The sequence below is a fragment of the Anomaloglossus baeobatrachus genome, chromosome 3, assembly GCF_048569485.1.
Source record: "Anomaloglossus baeobatrachus isolate aAnoBae1 chromosome 3, aAnoBae1.hap1, whole genome shotgun sequence".
Classification (NCBI taxonomy): domain Eukaryota; kingdom Metazoa; phylum Chordata; class Amphibia; order Anura; family Aromobatidae; genus Anomaloglossus; species Anomaloglossus baeobatrachus.
Genome location: NC_134355.1, coordinates 96,062,805 through 96,088,671, shown reverse-complemented (window position 1 = coordinate 96,088,671; position 25,867 = coordinate 96,062,805). Strand labels below are relative to the sequence as shown.

General features: G+C 44.4%; 1 protein-coding gene across 1 annotated transcript in view; it reads right to left on the bottom strand.

Moving 5' to 3' along the window:
• Positions 1-25,867, bottom strand: part of NAPB (NSF attachment protein beta) — a 63,475-nt gene that overhangs the window by 30,634 nt on the left and 6,974 nt on the right. The window contains exons 2-6 of the mRNA XM_075339319.1: positions 24,692-24,771; positions 6,166-6,282; positions 4,316-4,362; positions 2,936-3,013; positions 2,430-2,485 (exon numbers count right to left, since the gene is read on the bottom strand). Coding sequence (XP_075195434.1) covers positions 2,430-2,485; positions 2,936-3,013; positions 4,316-4,362; positions 6,166-6,282; positions 24,692-24,771 — 378 coding nt within the window. The remainder of the gene's footprint in view (positions 1-2,429; positions 2,486-2,935; positions 3,014-4,315; positions 4,363-6,165; positions 6,283-24,691; positions 24,772-25,867) is intronic.

The window sequence follows — 25,867 nt, the reverse complement described above, 5'->3', positions numbered from 1 at the left end:
CCCCCCCTGCTGTGGGTAGTAAAAAACGGCAGGAAGGGAGCTTCTGATAGTTTTCCTCCCTCTCCCTCCAGTCAGCACACAGCTTGTCACTGGTGGTTATCAGCCGGCTTTTCTGCTAGAGCAAATAAACAGAGCAAATAAACAGGTGAGTCCCTGAGCCCTGGGCCCTCCCCCTGCCATCGGGAAATTATCTGCAGGACTTTCTGCAAACAGGAGTGACTTCCCCCCTCCTCCAGCCAGCAAGCTAGAGAAAAGTTAACACTGTGTGTGCAGGATCCTTGGGGCTCTCCTCCTTGCACTCAGCAAGGGACTTTCTCATAATAAATACTGTAAATGTCCTGGGAGCCTTCCCTGCAGTGTCTTTTCTCCCTTTGTCTGGGAAACCAGTCAGGGGGGATCTCACCTTAAAACACTGCTTCAGTCCAGGTAGTGAAAATAGCAGAGTCAGCTTGCTGTGTCCGGTCACACCGGTGCCATATTCAACTCAGAGCCTGCAAAGAAGGGCTGAGGAATTGGTGCCATATTCAACTCAGAGCCTGCAAAGAGTAGCTGAGGAATTGGGCTATAGGGGCACAGGCCTCTATCCTGGGCTTTGGAAAATCGGTGTCTGTGGAACCAGTCGTCCAGCCCAGGATCCAGCGTCGCAGGAGGGGGTACGTGGAGGCGACACTCCATGTTCCCGCCCGTTGATGGTAGTGGTAGATCGGTCCCAAAAGGAAACCGTCGCCCTCAAAAAATAACAAACCTTGAAAGGAAGTGCCTCCTACAGACACTAAGCTAAAACTGAGGTTGCCTGGCCCGGCCAGGGGGTGTATGCTGCAGAGGAGGAGCTATGCTTTTGCATCTACTTAGTGTCCTCCTATGGATAGGCAGCAATAACACCCATGGTCCTGTGTCCCCCAATGAGGCGTCAGAGAAACAACCCTACAACACAGACCGTAAAGTAATAATGTATTAAAAGCCAACATTCACCTCCTTTGGTCACTTTGTACAGAAGATCAATAGATTTATACGGATCTTGGAGTACACATTATATTAGAGTCCAATAATTTACAAAAAAAATAGCTGTAACAATTATGAATTAAGGGCAATAATAAACATGATTCTATCATGGGATATATTAAAAAATGTCAATAAAGAGCTAAACCAGGAGGACTTTGCAGTCTTCACAAAATGCATCCTTCAACCAAGGCATATTTCTTTCCACAACATTTTTTGGAAAAAACCCCCAAAAAACCCCAAAACAGATAGCAAGGGTGCAGGGATGGAGGTATTAGGGAACACATCTGTTGGCATCGGACACGGCCATCTAAAAGTCATGGCAAGCTTTAGTCACCCACTGACTATTAAACGGAACCGGTCACCAGATTTGGCGACTATAAGCTGCCGCTACCACCAGTGAGCCCATATATACAGCATTCCAGAATACTGTATATAAGAGCCCAGGACGCTCTGTAAGTAAGAAAAGAAAAAAAAAATAAAATAAATAAATCACTTTTATAAAACTAACCTAAGGGGCGGTCGGGTCTAATGGGTGTCACTGCTCTCTGGTTCAGCGCCTCCTCTCTGCTGCGATTGCTGTCCTCCTTCGACCCAGCCCAGTAAGGCTAACGTATCCTACGTCATCCACACAAGCTAGCATTGCGGTCCTGTGCAGACGGGTTTGATCTGCCAGCGCAGAACCACAATGCCGGGCTGTGTGGATGACGTATGACACGTCATCCATACTGGGCTGGGAAGAAGGAGGGCACCAATCGCAGCAGAGAGGAGGTGCTGGATCGGAGAGCAGTGATACTCATCAGACCGAACCGCCCCCTAGGTTAGTATTACAAAAGTGATTTTTGATTTTTACTGAGCGGCCTGGGCTTTTATGTACAGTTTTCTAGAATGCTGTATATATGGGCTCACTGGTGGTGGCTGCAGCTTATAGGGGCCAAATCTGGTGACAGGTTCCCTTTAAGCTAATGGTCAGAAGCAGAATGTTGCTGCATTAATTCCAGTTTAGGAACCACAAACACCATACAGCTTTGTACATATCTAGTAGAATCAACTAAAAGCAAGCATAAAAGAGAGGGAGGGTTAGATGTGATTGGGCAGAAAATGTTATGGAGTAACATGGTGGGAGAATGAGTGTTGAGCGGGACAGACATAGTGGGAAAAACAACTTTTATCCAAAATGACTGTTATTTTAAAGAAGTAGTTCAATTGGTTAGTTTATTGAAAATCAAAATACTATGATAAATGTGTATGAGGAGTAATTGTATAGCTCTGCATAATACGATGACGTTAAACCTACTATGAAAATGTACATTTATGTTATGCAATGATTATATATCTGTTTTGTACCCTTGTACCAGTGTTTAATAAAAAAGATTGATTCAAAAAAAAAAAAAAAAAGCAAGCATAACATAATAATCTCCACCATTTACCTGTTGGACTCTTCCCCCTTATAGTAATCTGCTGACTGCTCATAGTGTGCAACAGCCTAGATAATGATAAAAAACATAGTGAGCATCACACTGCAATTACCTCACTCATTTCTAGATTTTAGCCACTTACTGAACATTACATTTAAAAGGAATCTGTAACATGAACAAACCAACATAGTCTATGTGAGCGCTGTTTCTGTAATCTGCTAATCTCTACAAACTAATGATGCTGATGGGATTTTATGGCAAAAATGGTGACTAGAGTGAGGCCTGGTGGTACAATGTATGCCACGCACCGCACACCATGACCAACAAGTAGAACTGATGCATATGCCATATGTAAAGATGCAGCATCAAGAGAACCAGCCGTGTTGTTATTTCTACCACAAGAGGGCAGTGCTGCTCCGGGGATGATTGATTCTGGGAAATATCTATAGATCTGCTGCGTTTATCACATCGCACAGGGCTAAGCACTCTCTGTCCGGATGGTCGTCACTTATTCTTACCTTTTCAATATCTACAAGTTCAGTTTCATAAATTTCTGCAATTGTAATGTGATGCTTAGCAGCAATCGTAAACCTTCCCTGTAGAAAAGAAGAGCGGATATTCATTAATACAGATATAACAGGCTACACTGACATGGTACAGGCTCAGACTGCTGAGTACGACTGTCTCTACAGACCAACACTAGCTATCCTCTTCCCTAGCAATACGATGTACAGTAGTACTATGCACAAAACACAAAATGACTATATACAACATGAAAACATAAAACAATAGTGCACTGGATATTAGTGTCTATAGGGTGTCTATTGGCTGTCAGAGCCCCTATTTGACCCCTCATTGGATCTACTGACCCCATCTAGGGTTACATAGTAACTATTCATGTTTGGATAATGCTTACCAAATACAGGGTACTATTCCAGTACTCGTCACGGCAAGAAAAATGCTCGGGTTCCCCATGAACTTGCATTAGGTTTGTTATTCATGATGAATACCAGAATAGTACTTTGAGATTCCTTACGAATAACCCGAACACAAAGTGTTACAATTCGCCCATCACTATTGACCATACATCATCCGTCCAACAGCCGCCTCAGCCACCGCTCCCATACACAGGAATACATGTTCGGCTGAGCGCTCCAGTGTTCTCTATGAGAATACACGTCAATTGGAAGCGCATCTCCGGGAAAACAATGTGATCAGCAGCCCAAAATTAGACATATGCAATCGACATCTCTCCCCACCACCACATTAGACCGTCGGCAGAGCCCGTCGGTCAGTGGAGCTGACATTAGTCTTAAAACACACAACATATTAGTCTCTAGGTTGCTTTAGCGCTAGCAAAAAATAATAATGGTAACACTTCAATTGCCAGCAGCTATTAGAAGAAAACCCCCTTGCCATATGGTGTGCAGCCGTGCAGTAAACAGCCGCGTCCTACGCGATTTTAACGCATTTATAATGTATGAAATGTGCTACTTTCTGTAGATTCACTCTGAATTGTAATGCAGTGGCCTGTGCATGTGATGGAAACCACACACCATAGACACAAAGAAACCAACGCTCAAAGGAAACCACCGATCATGCAAATCAAATGTGATCTACGGCAGGTACCCTCACACTGGTCAGCCCCAGAAGCACTATGCTATACCCCAGGGTACACACACGCCAGTTTCGGATGTTCGTCGTATCGCCGCATTTTAATGTTCGTATTATAAAAGCAACGGCGGATCATTATTGTTGAATACATAGTCATCACCATAAGGTTTTATAATGATCCGACTCAGTATAACTACGGAGGGTCCACACAGAGGGTAAAGAACAGCGGTAGTACAGACACCCGATTTATATGGGAGGGGGAGGTCTAGAGAATAATTCCTTACCATATCTGTGTAAATATCGATGGCTGCATTTAAGCAGTTGATGGCCTCTGATGTTAGCAATTGGGAAAGATAATGAAAAGCAAAGTGACCAAAATAACGCAATTACGTAAAATAATTAGTGTTAAAATGGAAATATCCAGAATGAAACAGACCTATATCATATAGAATGTAAAATAATATGCCAGGCAAAAAAAACAAACAAAAAAACAAAACAAAAACAGCAATCAACTGAGGTCAGAGAATAGATAAAGGCAAGGATAAGTCATTATTATCAGATCAGTTGGGGTCTGACTCCCCTACAAAATTAACTGTTACCAGGTCTGGCAGGAGCTGACTGTAAACAGTGTATGGAGCATTACATGACAGTTCCATCACACCATATAGTGGCGAATGGCGGGTACTGCACTTCAGCCCAAATTCAGTTTAAAACCGGAGTCACACTAGTGAGAGACTCACAAGAGTCTCAAATGTTATCACCCGGCCGCACACTCTCTTGACAAGAGCGGGTCGGCTGAATGTATTTCTATACAGCCGAGACGCTCCTGTCCGGACGGCGGCAGGCCGTGCCGGGTGATGTGATGCGAGACTTGTGCAAGTCTCTCAAGTGTGACTCCGGCCAAATATAGAGGTACTGGTGCGCTATGAGAAGCGTGGAGACTTCAACTTCCCATATGATGACAGGTTGAAAAAGATATGTTTAGCTTAGAAAAAAGACGTCTCAGAGGAGATCTCATTTATATGTATAAATACATGTGTGGTCAATATAAAGGACTGGCACATGACTTATTTCTTCCAAAGACAATACTAAGGACCAGGGGGCACTCACTGCGAGTGGAAGAAAAGCGATTCCAACAGCTAAATAGGAAAGGGTTCTTTACAGTTAGAGCAGTCAGACTGTGGAATGCCGACCACAAGAGGTAGTAATGGCAGACACTATAACGGCTTTTAAAAAAGGGCTGGATGATTTCCTTAGTACACAACATTGTTGGTTTTAAATGACCAAATGTAGAACTGGTGGAGGAAGGTTGAACTAGATGGACCTAGGTCTTTTTTCAACCTAAGTAACTATGTAACTTAGGCCTAAGCCACACAGCATGAAAATCAAGTGGAATGTGATGTTTTATCGCATTCCACTTGGCCCAATATAAGCCCAGCACCCATGAGAGATTATTTTCTCAGCCCTAATCGGACCAAGAAAACAATCACAGCATGCTGCGATTGTAATGCAAGCTTTGTTTCTCTCGCACCCATTCAAGTCAATGGGGCAAGAGAAAAATCGCACTGCACTCGCAGAACACCGGTGTACCGCGAGTGCAGGGTGAGAATGACAATAGCTGGCAACGGAGGAGAGAGGGAGATAAATCCCTCCCCTCCTCAGCACCGGCCCGCCCCTCCTCAGTGCCAGGCCCCCCCCCAGCTGTGGTCTGATCGCATGATAGGACCTCAGTCGCAGGGACACTCGCAGGACATTCGGCTCCTGCTGTACTGCCAGTGTGAGCAGAGTGAGGATCGCAGTAGATCCCAGTCTGGCCCTAGCCATATGGATAAAATAGAATAGCTGATGACGGCTCCAGTCCTAACCTAAAATACAGTTTGTGATTAGATTAGATTTAGCAGAGGAGATCACATTTACAAAAACAAATCTAGTCCCCCTAGAATTAATGGTTCCTATAGATGGACAGAGTACCGCAGATGGTTTAGGTTTAGTAACCCTGGAACGGTCCAGGTTCTTTTGTATAATGTCTATTCCAGGTTTACAAATGCCGGCCCTATTCTTTCATGCCTTGCATAAATGTGATGTGACATAAATAATGGTGAACGCGGTGACATGATGAACACTTGCCAGTTACCTTGAGGATCAGCTTTCTTGTAGGCATTCCCAGCATCGACAAAACTTGTGGCTGCGTCATGTTTACTCTGAAGCTGCATGTGTAGTTTGGCCGCCTGACAGAACGCATTCCCCGCAGCTGTAAAACAGATTAACACGGATTACCAGAGGCAGCGCAAAGGAAAATCACTTTTCTAATATTTAAATCAACAAGTTAGGAAAGAAAATCTGACTCCCAAAAGTGTAACATTGCCATACCGAATATTTAGCTCATCAGGACCAAGCACGACCTTCATCACTGTAACCAGATCCCGGCGGGTCATTGATAAAATCGCTGCAAACTCACATTTTTGTTTCTCTTAGGGGCACTTTGCACGTTGCGACATCGCAGGCCGATGCTGCGATGCCGAGCGCGATAGTGCCCGCCCCCGTCGCAACTGCGATATCCTTGTGATAGCTGCCGTAGCGAACGTTATCGCTACGGCAGCTTCACATGGACTCATCTGTCCTGCGACCGTCGCTCTGGCCGGCGACCCGCCTCCTTATCAAGGGGGCGGGTCGTGCAGCGTCACTGCGACGTCACACGGCAGGCGGCCAATAGGAGCGGAGGGGCGGAGATGAGCGGGATGTAAACATCCCGCCCACCTCCTTCTTCATATCCTACGGAAGCCGCAGTGACGCCGGTAGGAGATGTTCCTCGCTCCTGCGGCTTCACACACAGCGATGTGTGCTGCCGCAGGAGCGAGGAACAACATCGGACCGTCGCGTCAGCGTAATCATGGATTACGCCGACGCTGCACCGATGATGCGATTACGACGCTTTTGCGCTCGTTAATCGTATCATCGAGCCTTTACACACTACGATGTCGCATGCGATGCCGGAAGTACGTTATTTTCAATTTGACCCCACCGACATCGCACCTGCGATGTCGTAGTGTGCAAAGCCCGCCTTAGCCTAAGCTTGGGAGATGATATTCACTGGTGACAACTGGAAAACCCTTCTCGAAAATAATAAGCAGAGCAGATTTGAAGTGGTGAAGGGATATGCATCTGGCCTATTCCAAAAAAAAGGGCATTCTGGGATGCCAACAAATCCAGGTACAGTACAATGGTAACCCTACAAGCTGCATGTGCCTCATGGATGAGAAAATATGCCAATTATTTAATAGGTGTGGGAGCCTAATGACCCTCAGGACACCTATGGATCAGGTAACAGTATTACAACGTGCCCAATCTTTTTGTTCTCAGAAGAGAAAAGTGCCAAAGTTTTCCAAATTATTTCTTTTGGTTGCAGTGAGCTCCTACACAACCTCTAGGAGCAGCCTCAGAGACTCAGATTTTGCGACATTTTGATTTTGGCCAGTGCTGCAATCTACAGGGGTGCACTGAACGTTATCTCTCGCATTGAGGCACCTGAGTATGTTCCTATGACTGTTTTAGAGAGCCATAGAGAGTGAACTTGGTCAAGCTAATTGACTAAGTGTTTTGTTTAAGTAAACCCTTTAGGTTTTTCTTTTTGGAGAGGTCTGTAGGGTTGGTGGTGGGACGGATCTCTCCCTCCAGTCCAGGTCTTGTAATAGGCTCAAGTCTGGGGAATTGCATTTAATCTTGCAAGGTGTGTCTCAGTTGAGATCCAGACTGCTGGAGCAGCAGGTGCTGTGTGATGCTGGCTGTGTGGAGTAACACAGGCTAGTACTGAGAGTTCTGGACACTACAAGAGGACCCTTGCACCCGAGATTCCTACAGCGGTGTAGGTGTCGACCAGGACATTGGTGAGTCTGTACTTAAAAGAACTGACTGATCCGGAAAGACACTTCAAGACTGTGGCTCAGTGGTTAGCATTGCAATCTTGCAGCGCTAGGGTCCTGGGTTCAAATCCTACCAAGGACAACATCTGCAAGGAGTTTGTATGTTCTCCCTGTGTTTGCGTGGGTTTCCTCCGGGCTCTCCGGTTTCCTCCCACACTCCAAAACATACTGATAGGGAATTTAGATTGTGAGCCCCAATGGGGACAGTGTTGCCAATGTATGTAAAGCTCTGTGGAATTAATAGCGCTATATAAATGAATAAATATATTATTATATTATTAATATTATTATTATTTATGTTTGGTCAATAAAAGACTGTTTGTGTGAACAAGCTGCTGGGTCACTGTATCACCTTACTGGCTACAGAAAGCCACTGCCTGATACATTATATTTGGTAACCATGTAGGCCAGTCTGAAAGGCCCCATACACATTGGACCGTCGACAATCAAACCCACCAATACTGATGGCTTCGGCTGACAGTCGAATGTGTATAGAGGCCCCTGGACTCTCCCATGACAGATATCAGGGAAGAGAAGAAGCCAGCATGTCCAATTTCAGACTGCTGATCCTTTTGTTTTCTAAGAGATAAGCCTCCAGAATCCGGCAGCGACGCTCTCAGAGAACGCAGGAGCGCTCGTCAAAGTGAGTGCTCTTCCATATGGGAATCGATAGCTACTTGCCAAACAATTGGCAAAAACATCATGCTGCCAAAGCTATCTAAAATAGATGATGGGAGACTTCCGGCTCCTGCGCTGATCATGTAGGACACAGGACGCCTGAGCTCTGTCATTCCCTGCAGCTCTGACATATATACCGGACAACCCACCAGCCTCCCCCGCTCCATTCCACCGGTGAGTGAAGTTGCTACATGCAGGGAAGTTCATGGGGAGCCGTGGAGATAATTACTTGAAACAGCGCGGTGAATTTCGCTCTCCCCCTCCCTCTCAAGATCTGGCAGCGTGATAAAGATGGCGCCGGAGCCTGCCCTGCACTAAAATCAGATCTGTACACAGAGAGCAGGACGCAGCTTACCTTGCACTCACTCCCCCAGCACTAAGCAGTTAACCGGCAGCAGAATAATAAATCTCCTGGAGTCCTGATAAGATATCAGCAGCAAACAACACGCTACTGACAAGTTCTGCAAAGAGCTAAGAGTTAAAAAGCTGGGAATCCCTGGGCCCTTCCCCCATCTTGTCCAGACCTGTGCAAAAGCAGGAGCTGAATCTCTAGGCATACAGACTCAGTGCAAAGCTCTGGAGAAAGTGAAAGAAGCTGAAGGAGGGAAGTTTAAACATACATCCCTGCAAAGTTTCAGGACAGTGAGAATTCATATAACTCTGGCAGGGGGGAGAAAGGGGTGAAAGTGAGAATAAACAAAAGGGGGAGCAGAATCAAGATTTGTCTGACAACCCACACTAAATCAGTGTCAAAACTTACGTCCCTTCATTCACTATTTGATGGAAAGATACCTGCTGCGCAGCAGCTCCAAAACACAAAATCCTCATACATCCAGCGTACAGTGTGAAAAAAAGATTGTGACTGCCCATACAGAATTAAGTGTCCCTCGGTCACCTGAAAATACTCATCAGATGGAGATGGAGGATTCCCCGGGGACCCCGGATGTATTCAAAACAGTGGAGGGTATGGATTATAAGCGTCTGGCTGATGAAGTCGCCAATCGTTTGCTACCTGACATCTCCGCTACAATTAAAGCATCAATAGCAAAAGCTCTCAGTGCCATACAGAACCAACTTGATGAGACGGTGGAACAGGTTGCGGCTATGGAAACCAAAATGTCGACGTTAGAGGAGGACTTCAGCTCTGACCACACTACAGTCATGCGTCTGGCCAGGGAGAATCTGACCCTGAGGGACCGTGTGGACGATCTAGAGAACCGCTCCAGAAGAAGCAATTTGCGCATTGTCGGCCTGCCTGAAACATACCCGGTTGGTGAGCTACGTACATTGTGTGAATCCACTATTCCTACAACCCTGGGAGTAGCAGGAAGGAGAAAAGTGGAAAGGGTGCACCGCATTGGTCCGCCAAGGAGAGGTGATGAGAGTGAACATAACAGACGCCCAAGACAAGTCATAATGAAATACTTGGACTTCTCCGATAAACAGGAAATATTACAGGCATACAAGAAATTGAAACATCCCTTGGAGGTGAAAGGCTCGCGCATCTTGCTCTTCGAGGATTTTTCTGCGGAGGTCACACGGCAGCGGAGGGCATTCTCATACATATGCTCTGCCTTATTTAAGAGAAATATACGCTTCCAGTTAAAGTACCCGGCAACGTTGATTATCAGACATCAGGATGGATCCTACAATTCTTTCTCAAGTCCAAAGGAGGCAGAGGCCTTTATTGAGCGGATCAGCAGTCCTCGTGACCTCAGGAATTCTCCAGGACCAGGGCGCAACGACTCACCGAACCAGAGAGTGACCAAAGGGAGCTCTGTGAAGCTCGCTACAGCTTCCCCGAAGGACCGGAGACAGCAAAACAAGGAACTTAAGGGAACCTGAGACAAATAGACAAATGTCGGATGTGTAAAGTTCAAGGTGGGACACCTGTTTTTGATTTAGGCTGGAGAAGCCGCAGTGGAAAAAGTTCAAGAAATCTGAGGCGGAGAAAAGGAAAGAGAACTTTTTTTTTTTTTTTTTTTTTCCTTCTCTCTCTTTCTTTGTAGGTGGGACACTCCTTTATATTGGTTAAACGCTATAAGTATAAGGTTGACTGAGCTTGGAAAATGATCAGAAAAAAGTGAAGTCTGAGTATTATGGTATAGTTGGGGGGGGGAGGGGAGGGAGATGTTTGAAATGTTTGGGGATTTTGGATTCAAGTGAAGTAGCAAAGATTTTACACAGAGTTATTATTATTACTACTACTCTCACTATTGCAAGTGAGCACTATGTTCAATTGTCTAATTGGTTGAATTTTTTTTTTGGCAAGGGAGGGCAGCAAAAACATGGTAAACGAAAGGCAGGATTTCCATTTATTACATGTGCTTTATGAGAATAGTCACCTGGAATGTTAAGGGGTTACGTTCCCCCCAAAAAAGAATTAAGATATTACGCCACCTTAATCGCCTCAAACCGGACATTGCGCTCCTTCAGGAAACTCATCTGGAAGGTTCAGACATGCAGAGGATGGGGAAATTGTGGGTTGGAGGAGTCTATGGGTCATCTTCAGTTAAAAGGAAAGCAGGGGTTATTACATTAGTAAGTAGGAGATTACAACATCAAGTCCTGGAAACATATGCGGACACGGAAGGTAGGGTTCAGATGATCTCAGTGGAGATACCTGGAGGAATTTATAAAATCTTTAATATTTATGCCCCGAACGAAAACAACAAATCATTCTTTCAACGACTTGAGGCCAAAATTTTAGAACATGCCCATTTTAATCTAATAATTGGGGGGGATTTCAACTCGGTGGTATCTGTGCTAGAGGACAGGAAAAATGCTAAAGGCCCCCCAAATGTACCGCGCGGCCATGATAAAGTTATGCGTCCTCTGTTAAATGCCACGGCCTTATGGGATGCGTGGAGACTACTGCACCCTCAGGATAGGGAATTTACGCACTATTCACATGCTAATAGCTCCTGGTCTCGCATTGACTACTTTCTTATTTCAGGGAACCTGGTACGTGCGCTCCACTCAGCTACTATCCAGGATTTGGTGATTTCTGACCATGCCCCGGTGGTGCTAGACCTAGCAAACATTTATCCCAGAGGAACGGACTATCTGTGGAGATATCCTTCCTTCCTTAAAGATAACGAAGATTTTTCCTTGAAATTAAAGGAATGGTGGACGGAATTTATGGTACATAATGATCAACATAAAGACACACCTATGTTATTATGGGACACGGCGAAGGCAGTATTACGGGGCAGAACGATAGCACATGTTTCCTATTTGAAGAAAAAGGCTCATCTTAAATTTACTGAAACCTCCCATAAATTGAGGGAAGCATATACTTCTTTTCAAAAGCATCCTGATAGGGACCATAGAGATAGATGGGTAATAGCCCAAAGAGCTTTTAATGAGTGGGCGGAAAAACGGGAACAAATGGCTAGGTCAATGCAAGAAGCTACATTACATCGCTTTGGAAATAAAGCAGGGAAAATACTGGCCAACTTAGCGAAAAATAGGATTATAACTCAGGGACCCATGGAAATAAAAAATCAAAAGGGGGAGATACACAAAAACCCTAAGACAATAATTGAGACTTTAGGCACGTATTATAGAAACCTTTATTCGTCGGAAAAGCGAGACAAATTTCCTGATAATAATCTTTTATCTAAAGTGACACTACCTCGACTCACAGAAGAGCATCGCACTTTTCTGAATGCCAAAATTACGGGGGAAGAAGTATTGGGGACAATCAACTCCATGCATAATTATAAAGCCCCTGGCCCTGACGGATTTACGGGAGAATTCTATAAAACAGTAAAGGAAGAGATCTTACCTACATTACTAGAGCTGTATAATAGCATACTAGACGGTAATGCGTCTTTCCAAAATAATAACCGGGCATATATAAAATTGATCCCTAAACAGGGGAAGGACCCGAAGGAGCCGGGTTCGTATAGGCCCATATCACTTATCAACCTAGATATGAAGATAATGTCAAAGATTATGGCAAATCGTCTAGCTATAATTCTTCCCCAACTGATTTCCCCAGCACAGGCCGGTTTCATTCAGAAAAGATCAGGGACACTAAATATTAGAAAAGTTCTTCTTGTCCTGGATAGGGTTAACCTTCGGCCTCTGAAAGGAGAATCTCCCGCTTTGCTTACAATAGATGCCGAGAAAGCCTTTGACAATATTGAGTGGTCATGGCTTTATAGAGTTCTAGATGAAATGCGTTTTTCGGGGTCATTTTATACCTACATTAGAGAAATTTACACAAATCCGAAGGCTCAAGTTTACATTCCAGGATATCTGTCAGCCCCTTTTCCGTTACTGAAAGGAACCAGACAGGGTTGCCCCCTTTCCCCATTACTTTTTAATCTGGCTCTGGAACCATTGGTACGATTGTTATCTACACATAGCACCTTCCAGGGTATTTCTGTAAATAATAGACAAATTCAGTCAGCTTTTTTTGCGGATGACATTTTGCTTTTCCTTTCGAATCCAGCTCAGCAGGTCCCCGAGATTTTACAAATTTTGCGAGAGTTTGGAGCGTACTCAGGCTTCAAGATTAATGCGTCAAAGTGCGAGCTCCTATACCTGGGAGGGACAAATGTTCAAACACGGGAGCAAAACCCTTTTGAAGGAATTACAGTGGCTAAGTCATATATCACATACCTGGGAGTTAAAATAGGTAAGGTTCCGGCAACCCTTTATAGTCTAAACTATCCACCCCTTCTGAGCCAAATAGAGCAAGATCTTAAAAGATGGCACGACCTTCCATTGAACATAATTGGTAGAGTCCACCTAATTAAGATGATGTCGATATCAAAATTAATGTATCATCTTCAAACACTTCCCCTGCTTCTCAAGCATAAAGATATTGTCCAGCTAAATAGAGCTTTTTCACACTTCATTTGGAGGGGGAAACGCCCTCGTATAGGGCTTAAGAAGCTGATGGCATCTAAGGTTCATGGAGGTCTGAGTTTGCCGAACATTTGGGGTTACAATATAGCCTGTTTGACTAGATATATATTGGATTGGATTAAAGGCTCTAGGCATTATTCAGCGTTGGAGCTTGAGAGAGACTATGCACAACCTTGGGATCTGGTGGCATTGCTTCATACTAGGCAGGCTAATCTCCCAGTGAAAATCAAGCACTCTTCCTTATTTAAAGACACGATTGCAGCGTGGAAGGCGTTGAGGAAAAACTACAAACTTCCCCATAAAATATCCAAATACTTGCCTATATGGGGGAATCCAGAGTTTGTGCAGGGGACAAGCAATAAGCTGTTTGAAGAGTGGAAGGTGCGGGGTATAAGGACTGTTGTTCATCTCTTGCACACCTCAGAGCCTAGATGGTTGAGTAGAGACGAAATTATAGCGCAGTATGGCCTGGGGCCTAACCAAGTAATCCAATATGACCAAGTGAGATATAGTATTATGACTCAGTTGCATGATGTGACCCAGGAGGTAGTATTTAACTCTTTTGATTGTCTGGTAAAGAACTCAATAACTTCATCATCTATCTCTTTTCTTTATGGAGCCATGCGTGATCTATTAATAGGACAGCACCCAGAAGGTTTATTTAAATCTTGGGAAAAACAATTTGAAGACCCGTCTATGGGGGTAAAAATTAGGGGAGGGTGGAATGCTCTTCGTAAATCAATTTTAAATGAGAATTGGCGAAAAACCCAATTTAGAATTATGCACAAGGCAATTTATGGTTTTAATCTCCCTCCATCAGCAACAAAGCCAGACAGGCTTACGTATTGCCCTAAGTGTAAGAGTAGTGGAACTGATCTCCTTCACGGGTTGTGGTCCTGCCCCCATTTGAGTCCATTATGGTCACAGATCAAAAGTTGTATACAAAAGGTGTGGGGTCTTGAAGTTCGGCTCTCACCTGGGTTCGCTATTTTTCACCATTGGGAGGAGGGGAACGATACCAAAGGGAAGATGACTAACCCACCCAGACTTATACATGTGATACTTCTGGCAGCCAAGAGAGCGATACTAAAAAATTGGTTGGAGTCTAGGGTCCCCGCGATTGAAGAGATAATGGGTCAGCTCATGCATCTTCTTGAAATAGAAGGATTGGATGCAGAAAGGAGGGCGGATAGAATACGACAGCACTTTAACAAATGGAAGAAATTCATACTGGCCTATTGTACTCGGGAGGAGATAGTCAGGATTATGTCACCTTTCAAAGACACAGTCTGGTATCATACTGAAAAATTGAAGGGTACATTGGATGGCTTGGAGGTGGGGGAGGAAAGGCCGAAAGCTGACTAAAAGGAGAGGGGGAAATAACCGATTTGAGTGGGACTTCTTTATTGTATGTCATTACCATGTTCACAAGGGTTCAATGGGGGGAATGATAAGAATGATGGGTTAAGGGGTCGCTGCTTTCCTTTGCTTTATCTTGCCATGTTATGGTTATTGATTTTAAAAATTGGTATGGAATTTGGGATGATCAAACATGACAATGTAATGTTGAATTTACAATGCTGAATTCGCTTATGCCAATGTTATGTTATTGAAAAATTTGAATACAAATATAGTTAAAAAAAAAAAAAAATAGATGATGGGATAAACAACCAGGTTTTTTTAGTGGTCCAGTAATAAACTAAAACAAAACCCCAAATGGCCATGACAGTGCCAGATTTTCCACTCCACTGGGTTATGGGTTTGTTTTTTTTTAGGATTTCTCCAGCCTTGACATACTAAAGCAAATCTGCAGAGTTCTCAAGAGGCGTCAATGTTATTATAAAGTCTAGTGGGGATGTCATCTACATGATTGAGTATTGACAGATTACAGATCATCCTCATTTCTTTACCTACAGATGTGGATCTGCTCATGTAGAGAGAATTAAATGGATGATCACAGTAAACCCAGAAAGAAGATGGTAGAACACAAAGGCTATATGTTTTCTTCCCCTTTCTCCATAAAACTGTACAACAAGGGTAGGGAACCTCCAGCCCTCGGGCCGTATGCAGCCCCCGATTACTTTTTATGCGGCCCCTGGGCACATTCCTGGGGACTGCAGTATTCGGGCGGCTGCTGCGGTCTTGTCGGCTGCCGACCCTTTAAATCACAATGTCTGGTGCGGATACTATTAGGTCATCAGCCTGCTGGCCTGTGCCAGCGTGCTGAGGATGTACTTTTTGGGGGGTAAGCATGATATGCGCTGCACTACCGTCCCACAGAAGAAGAGGAGCAGCAGGTTTACCGGCCTCCCTGTACATGCCTCACGGTGCTGTGAGCCTCCTGCTGCTGTGTAACTCCTGCCTCCCACGGTCCTGTGAGCTTCCTGCGGTGCTATGAGCCTCCCGCGACGCTGTGAGTCTCCCGCCTCCCGCGACGCTGTGAGCCGCCCGCGACGCTGTGAGCCGCCCGCGACGCTGTGAGCCTCCCGCGACGCTGTGAGCCTCCCGCAACGCTGTGAGCCTCCCGCAACGCTGTGAGCCTCCCGCAATGCTGTGAGCCTCCAGCCTCCCGCAATGCTGTGAGCCTCCAGCCTCCCGCAATGCTGTGAGCCTCCAGCCTCCCGCAATGCTGTGAGCCTCCAGCCTCCCGCAATGCTGTGAGCCTCCAGCCTCCCGCAATGCTGTGAGCCTCCAGCCTCCCGCAATGCTGTGAGCCTCCAGCCTCCCGCAATGCTGTGAGCCTCCCGCAATGCTGTGAGCCTCCCGCAATGCTGTGAGCCTCCCGCAATGCTGTGAGCCTCCCGCTTCCCGCAATGCTGTGAGCCTCCCGCAGTGCTGTGAGACCCCTGCCTCCGGTGGTGCTGTGTACCAGCCCTAGTACTGTGTACGCTCACAAGCGCTGTGTGCCCCCCTCCCAGTCCTGTTTGCCACCCCTCAGTGCACTCTGTGCCCCCTTGGTGATGTCTGTGCTCCCTCAGGCTTGTACATGTCCCCCAGTCCTGTTTCTGCCCCTCTAGTGCTGTATGTGCCACTGCTGTCAGTGCCCGTCAGTACTGTCAGTGCCACCCCAGTGATTTCCGAGCCCCTGTCCTTCCTGTGTCCTATGATGTGTATATATCTTCAGCCCCTCCTTTGATGTGTATATGTCTTCAGCCCCTCCTGTGATGTATATATGCAACCCAGCCCCTCCTGTGTTGTCTATGGCCCCATCCCCTTCTGTGATATATATGTGCCCCCAGCGTCTCCTATGTGATGTAAAGGATTTACCAACCTGCTGACTGCGCTCCAGACTGAGACAAACCTGGAGAAACAGTTGTGAGAAGCAACATGATCAATATCGCCGAACATCACAGCCGCACCAAAGAGAAGCTGCTCCAGCCACCACAGTAGGGGTGAGTTAATTAACTGTTTGACCAAATATATAAGGGTTATGTTCAAGCTGATAATTTTTTGCGGCCCCTGAAGGTTGGTAGAAATTTCCTAATGGCCCCCGTCAGTGAAAAGGTTCCCTACCCCTGCTGTTCAAGATTAGGCGTGAAGACGACATTTGCCGTCTGTCAGTTTTTAGGAATATTGGTTGGATGGATGTTGAAACAATTCCACTAATCTACCCAACAATACAAGATGGTGGGCGACGGGTAACGGTTGATCTCCATGTGAGACCTACAGTAACTTGTGAAAGATCCTACTGTATGTAGTCACAATAACAATAGAATTTTTAAAACTGGAACATCTCCCAGAAACAAAAAATGCTCTGTACAGATAAATCTTCAATGGTAGTAAGGTTGGGATTGCATATATACTGTATGTGGAGATATTATTTTGGTCTCAGGGAGTAAATCCGGAGGCAGCTATATGCCTGTAATAATAAAAAAATTGCTGCTGGTTATAGGTCTCGGAGCCTAAAACTATACTTAGCTAATAGAAATTATTAGAATGATATATTTAAAACCAACAAACAAAACAACAACTAACCAATGATCAACTCCTGCCATTGAAAAACCACAAAGCAGCAAATGGATAAACTCTATGAACTTGTCCCCATTTGAATCACTAAATAATTATATTCCGAGGCTCTTAATCAGAGTCCAGATTTCTCTTTCACAGACAGTCCCTGGCACAAAACCAGTTTTCACATTAAACAGGGTCAACTAGAATTAAACTGTACAGTGGAATTAAAAAGTCTACAGACCCCTATTAAAATGCCAGGTTCTTGTCATGTAAAGAAATTATACTGAGAATAATTTTTGCTTTTTTTTACCTTTAGTGTAACCCATAATCTGTGCAACATAAAACATAAAATGTTTAATTTATTAAGCTATTTAATTATGTAACACATAAAACAATGACATAAATGTGGTATTGCTATAATTGTACTGACTTAAAGAATAAAACTGTCTCGTCAATTTTACCACATTGTGAACAGCATGAAAAAAAGAAATAAATAAAAATTCCTGAATGGTTTTTGTTCATTTTGCCTCCCAAAAATTGGAATAGAAATCGATCAAGAAATGTTATGTGCCCAAAAATGGTACCAATAAAAATGCTAAGTCATCCGGCAAAAAAACAAAGTCTCACATGACAATCAGCAGAAAAATAAAGATATTGCTCTCAGAATATAACAATGCAAAACAATTATTTTTTTCTATAAAATTGTTTTTATTATGTTAAGGTACCTTCACACATAGCGATGCAGCAGCGATCCGACCAGCGATCTGACCTGGTCAGGATCGCTGCTGCATCGCTACATGGTCGCTGGTGAGCTGTCAAACAGGCAGATCTCACCAGCGACCAGTGAACAGCCCCCAGCCAGCAGCGACGTGCAAGCGACGCTGCGCTTGCACGGAGCCGCCGTCTGGAAGCTGCGGAGACTGGTAACTAAGGTAAACATCGGGTATGGTTACCCGATGTTTACATTAGTTACCGGCGCACACCACTTAGCTGTGTGTGCAGGGAGCCGCGCACACTGAGCGCTGGCTCCTTGCTCTCCTAGCTACAGTACACATCGGGTTAATTAACCCGATGTGTAATGCAGCTACATGTGCAGAGAGCAGGGAGCCGCGCACACTGCTTAGCGCTGGCTCCTTGCTCTCCTAGCTGCTGTACACATCGGGTTAATTAACCCGATGTGTACAGCAGCTACATGTGCAGAGAGCCGGAGCCGGCAGCACAGGCAGCGTGAGAGCTGCGGAGGCTGGTAACTAAGGTAAATATCGGGTAACCACCTTGGTTACCCGATGTTTATCTTGGTTACAAGCTTACCTCAGCTGTCAGACACTGGCTCCTGCTCCCTGCTCGCTTCATTTGTCGCTCTCTCGCTGTCACACACAGCGATCTGTGTGTCACAGTGGGAGAGCGCCTTTGAAGAAAATGGCCTGGACCATTCTGCAACGACCGGCGACCTCACAGCAGGGGCCTGATCGCTGGTAGGTGTCACACATAACGAGATCGCTAACGGGATCGCTACTGCGTCACCAAACGGTGACTCAGCTGCGATCTTGCTAGCGATCTCGTTATGTGTGACAGTACCTTAAAAGCAATGAAAAAACAAATGTAAATCATGTATCGCTGTAATCACACTTATCGGAAGAATAAACCCATCTTACCATGTATATTGCACAAGCATCAACTTCAAAAATAAATAAAAAATAATTCTTGAACTGCTGTTGATTTGTTCACTCGGCTTTCCAAAGTTCGCAGTAAGGCTCGGCTCATATTTATCCTGCACACTACGCTTAGCGCTTACACCGGGGTTTAAGTCTAAATATATTATATAAGTTTTTGTTGGAAAATGTGATTCTTTATTTTCATGGCTCAACGTTATAAAATTATGTGACACACCTGGGGATTCAAGGTGCTTACCACACATCTAGATAAAGTGGGACAGCTTATTTCCAAGTACATCTGTCCAGCTGGGGATACAGAAGCATATGGTATCCGATGCGAGAGCATCGGATGCAATATGCTAATGAGCATCTGTTGCGAGCGTGAGCAGAGTGTCATTATACTGTGATCCGATCTTGCGATGGGATCCCAGCCGCGAAGGAGAGGGAGACCGTAATCTCCATTATCAGCTGATGCGATTATTGCACTGCACTACGGTGTCATCCGAGTGCAGTGCAATGTTTTGCCCGTAATTGTATGGGTGCGAGTGAATACGGATCGGATTACATCCACAGCATGCTGTAATTGTTTTCTCAGTCCGATTAAGGCTGAAAAAAAAATAGCAGATGGGAGCGGCAACATAGAGTAATATGAGTTTGAGTGGAATGCGATTTTTTTTTTATTGCATTCCACTTGGCCCATTACTTGCAGTGTGTCCTTTACCTTCAACTCCCTCTCTGCTCCTGACCAAGCTGTCAGTCCTGCACAACGCCTGGCCTCAAGCATCATCAGTTTCTAAAGCAGTTCTTCTAATCACAGCTCACTCTTTCCTAAGTCTTGCGCTTGTTCAAATGCCCAATTATCTCTCTATGTAACAATGACAGTAACAGAAGGAAACTGCCCAGATCTATCACTTAAGAATGAGTGCCCATCCCCTGGCAAGAAGGAAGTAAGGAGACTGCAGAGCTGTGAGATGCTCAAGAGATAATGTGAGAATACCCCTATAAGAGGTGTGGAGGAGAATTTGAAAGACTTTTGAAAAAAAAAAAATATAAACATGTTGAAATCTTCCTCTCAATAGATTGAAAGTAATGGACAATCCATTTGGGAACAGGAACAAAGCCAGCCAAGAGAAATACAATCTTCTCTTTTCATATGGACAACCTGAAGAATTCCTGCTCATGTAAGACAATATTGTTGCAGGAACTGACATTTTAGATGCAGCTCAAAATGGAAGACTGATCCAAAAGAAGATATTCTCCACTATAAACTTTGAAAGGTCCATCAAAAAACGAAATAACAAAACTGGCCCTTTTTAACAAAGCTGCAAAAACATTTTATGCATTTCCCTCACTTTGCAAATGTGTACAGAAATGGCCTGCAATTTGTCTGCTATAGATCAGCATTTCAGCCTGAAGCCTTCGTCCCCCATTCAGGAGAGAAATTAGTGACATCGTTACAAAAACTAGAAATGTCCATTTTTGCATTTGCGTCTTATTTGATATATGTGGTATTTTCCATCTTTGTAAATTATTATAAAATTGATTGAAGAAATAAAAACTTCTAAGAGGGACAATATTCCAGCAGTAGTGAAATGATAAATGCCGGCGCTCAGTGCAGTTCTTTGTATTGGTTGGTGGCCAGATCTGCTCTGTATATCCTGCTCTGGTCACACTGCAGCAATGATGTATTGGTTACAGCTGCAGAAGTCTAGGAGCGGAGGAGGCAGAGACAGACAGGGAACCTGTAAGGAGAGTATGTTTTATTCTTTTACATCAGGCACTAGTAGATTCCTAATCTGGGATTGATCATTCAAAAATGTCCGTTCTCCCGGTGCCCTATACATGCGCCTATGTGTATATTTAAAGCAGACCAACCATCAGGAATTTCATATATAAAGCCGGTGCTATGCTAGCGCTAGGATGCTGAATGTAAGCATAGCTTTTGTACAGAGATTGGATGTTTTATTTTAGAAATATGTGCAAGTAAAGTTCCAGGAATGCACTGCTATGTGATTGACAGGTGCAACAAGGGCAGGAATATGTGGGTCAGGTTTTGCTATCTATTCCCGCCGCTATCTGCCTGCCCGGCCTTCCTCCCGTTGCCGCCATCATAGACATTAAATCCGGCACGTGCGTAGTAGTATTTGTAAGTACTGCAGAAAACTCTTCACTAAAATCGCGTCTGAGTCGGCACCTACGCATATTACCATCTCCGGCGCCATCTTTGTGAACACTCTATCTTCCTGCATCGGACTGTCGCATGCCCTATACGAGGGAAACACATGCACTCTTGCATCCTCTGCTCTCGTGACCGCGGGAGCACACGTGTTCCCAACAGAAATGAAGACCATCCCCAAATCAACTCACTGCAAACCGCACCCAAAAGAACACAAGCCATAAAATACTTACAAATGATGCTGTGCACGCGCTGGAATTAACGGCAACGGGGAGGTAGATCAGACAGACAAACATAGGCAGGAAGACCCAACCCACATATTCCTACCCCTGTTGCACCTGTCAATCAAATAGCCGTGCACTGCTGTAACTTTACTTACACATACAGTGGATACGGAAAGTATTCAGACCCCTTTACATTTTTCACTCTTTGTTTCATTGCAGTCATTTGATAAATTCAAAAAAGTTATTTTTTTTCTCATTAATGTACTCTCTGCACCCCATGTTGTCAGAAAAGAAACAGAAATGGACATTTTTGCAATTTTTTTAAAAAAAAAACAAAACTGAAATATCACATGGTCATAAGTATTCAGACCCTTTGCTCAGACATGTAAGTCACATGCTGTCCATTTCCTTGTGATCCTCTTTGAGCTGGTTCTACTCATTCATTGGAGTCCAGCTGTGTTTAATTAGGCCCCTTTCACATTGCGTTTTTCTCTACGTCCACAGGTCCCGTCGGGGCATCCGTTCGGACCGCCCCTCCCCCACTCTGCAAAACGTGCTCCGGACGCATGCGCCCGACAGGGCCATTCACTGTTATGGAGCACACTGCGTTAGCGTGTGCTCTGTTTTGTGCCATTTTTTGCACATATACGTTTCTGCAAACGGACACCCGAACGTATGTGGTCTACGTTCGGGCAGCCCTCTAGCAGTTGGGTCTTTATGGCAGAGTGGCCCGACGGAAGCCTCTCCTCAGTTCAAGACATAAAAGCCTACATAGAGTTTGCAAAAAAAACACATGAAGGACTCCCAGACTATGAGAAATAAGATTCTCTGGTCTGATGAGATGAAGACAGACCTTTTTGTTGATAACTAGTGATGAATGTCTTCGACACTATTCGGTATCCAACGGATAAAACTACATCCGCTCAGATACTTTCATTTTAATTTCTGACTTCCTGGCGCCTGTTTTCCAGCCAATGAACAAATCTAATGTTGCTTGCTCTCACAGTAACGCCGCATCTTTGTTGGCTTCCAGCTCCACGGAGGAGAGAGAGTAAGATAGAGAGAGAGGAGAGAGAGCTCGATCTTAGGTCCAACGTGAAATTATTCGTGTTTCCCATAGACTTGCATTGCGCATTGAATATTCGCTAATAGTTGAATAGTGGTGACCTATTTGCTGGATATTTGCGAAGTCAGATATTTTGGTATTCGATCATCCCTACTGATAACTCTTAACAGTATGTGTGTAGAAAACCAGGCACTGCTCATCACCTGCCCAATACAATCCCAACAGTGAAACATGTTGGTGGCAGCATCATGCTATGGGGGTGTTTTCAGCTGCAGGGACAGGACGACTGGTTGCAATTGAAGGAAAGATGAATGCGGCCAAGTACAGCGATATCCTAGAAGAAAACCTCTTCCAGAGTGCTCTGAACCTCAGACTTGGCCAAAGGTTCACCTTCCAAAAAGAACAACTCTGTAACCATTCTTCACTAGCCCAGCCAGAGCCCTGACCTAAACCCTATTGAGCATCTCTGGAGAGACCTGAAAATGGCTGTCCACCAACGTTCACCATCCAACCTGATTGAACTGGAGATGATCTGCAAGGAACAATGGCAGAGGATCCCCAAATTCAGGTGTGAAAAACTTGTTGCATCATTCCCAAGAAGACTCATGGCTGTACTAGCTCAAAAGGGTGCTTCTACTCAATACTGAGCAAAAGGTCTGAATACTTATGATCATGTGATATTTCAGCTTTTCTTTTTATAAAAAGATTTGCAAAAATTTCTACATTTCTGTTTTTTTTCTGTTAAGATGGGGATGGGGTGCAGAGTGTACATTAATGATAAAAAAAAAAAATTAAACTTTTTTAAATTTACCAAATGGCTGCAATAAAACAGAGTGCAAAATTTAAAGGGGTCTGAATACTTTCCGTATCCACTGTATACCTGAAATAAAACATCCAATCTCTGTACAAAAGGTATGTTTACATTCCGCATCCTAGAGCCAGTATAGCACTGGCTTTACTTTATATATGAAAATTCTGATAATAATAATCTTTATTTCTATAGCGCCAACATATTCCACAGTGCTTTACAATTCAGGAGGATCATATACAAACAAGTAACAGTTATAGAAAATACAATATTTAAAGGGAAAAAAGACAACCCTGCTCGTGAGAGCTTACAATCTACAATGAGATGGGGGGGGCAAGGTACAAGGTACAACAAGGGTTGGTTCCCTTTAAAGGGGTTATCCAGTCTAAATCCATATGTCTGCAGTCACTATGGGTCACTAGGTGACTGCAGACTTGTGAATCCTCACATTGCACGCACGGTGCGCTGTGAGGATTCTCCGGTGTCAGAGCTGGGAATGGCAGTCACGTGGTTGGGAGAATATGATACGCAGACTCCTGGCCATTATCCGAATTGAGGCGCACAGTCTCACTCTATGCAAGTATATTGAGTGAGTCTGTGCCCATCTGGTTGGATTCCGGCCAGGAGTGTGCATATTTCATACTTGCGGCCACGTGACCGGCGCTCCCAGCTCTGACACCGGAGAATCCTCACAGCGTACAGTCCACCCAATGTCAGGATTCATAAGTCTGCAGTCACATAGGGTGACACAGAGTGACTGCAGACTCATGGATTTAGACTGGATAAACTCCTTTAATGCTACACACAAAACAAATGTAACATATCTAAGAAACCAACTGTATCGAATGAGAAGAGAAGTAATTATGCATGGCACTGACAGATTTTCTGTATGGGGCCCAGAAATTTCGAAATAAGTTCTGGGCCTGCTTACATGATTGGAAAGATGGTTTGGTGTAAAAGTAGTAACAAATCCAGCTCACCATCTCTGCATCCACTCTCTGCTCAGAGCCCGGACAAAGGCCCCGCCACAGCCAACAATGGTACAACACGGGAAAGTCCAGCTCAAATGAACAGTTTCTTCTTTATTTCCTGAGAATTTCAAGATTAATGATGATCTTGATGATCACGATTAAGGGTGGAAACACACCAGAAACACGTTGATGCATACGCCATTATAGCAGCTTTCTTGTAAAAATTTTGATGTCCCATGTACTTTTAATTCTCAAGAAATAAAGAAGAAACTGTTTATTAAAGTTGGTTTGAGCAATCCCCTGAAAGTGCCCGCAGAACAAGACACTCACCACTCCAGTTCTTGGCCATCTTGAACATGTTGGCAGCTCTAGCATACATCTCACACGCTTCTTCAATCTTTGTGTTTCCGCTAAAGAAGTTAAAAAAGAAAAAAAAAGAAAATACAATGACCATGAGCACACACTTGTAGCTATAGGTCTGATCTTTACATCTAAATTATCTAGACTGTTCTGTGTCCCTGCCGTCTTATTCGGAAAGTATTGGAACAATCCAATGAGTTAGACAATGGGAACCTGTCAGCACATTTTTTGTTATGGAAGTAGTGCTTTGGCTGTATAGACACGTGTCCCCCTTTTTAAGCACCACTACAGCATTTTGGTTTTTTATCAGCGTTGGGTGGTGCCACTAACGGAATGTCCTTGACCCTAGTATTTATACTTACCAGCCGGCATCTTCAGCTCTAGTCTCGATCTGCCATCTTCTTTGCAACCTCTGACTGCCAGGAAGTCAAAAGGTAACAGTCACAAGATCTTAATGTAAGTCTATGAGAGCCTTGTTCTGACTCCTCCTGGCTCTCACAGATTTACATTTAGTTGTGACTTCCGGATAGCCCATAAAGCATGGAGCGATCCGGTAAACTGCTGGAGGTGAACTGGAGCAGCGCTGATAAAAGATGAAGAAGGCGGCTGGAAAGTATGACACTAAGTGCAGGGAAATTAGATTAGTGAAATAAAAAACTAAAAAAATCTGGCGTGTAATACTTTTTATGTCGATCTTTTGTACCAGTCATAGGAAATCTAGAATGGGATTCATATGCAAATAAGGCTGGAAGTGCACAGGGGGTGTGCCAATACCCTCAGGCAGCTTCTTTCAAGTGCACAGACATCCCCCAGTGCACTTACAGAATGACTGCTTATGGCTTGTACACAAAATTTCTTCTGTTTGGTACATCAGATTAAAAGACAAAAAAAAACAATTTCATTTTTATTGGTGACCAAGTGCCTATATACCAATGCCACTACTTCCATAGATAAATTCCTGCTGACAGGTTACCTTTAAGGTCACTAGATTCCTGCTGCTGGTGGTTCAAAGTTGGCTGCATGAGAAACGCCATAGAGTAATGGACAATACCAAGGCACTAACGTGAATATGCAATTAAAGGTAAGCCCACTTATGGAAATAGAGGATGGCCAACATTTACGTCCAACCCCGATCACGGCCTATGA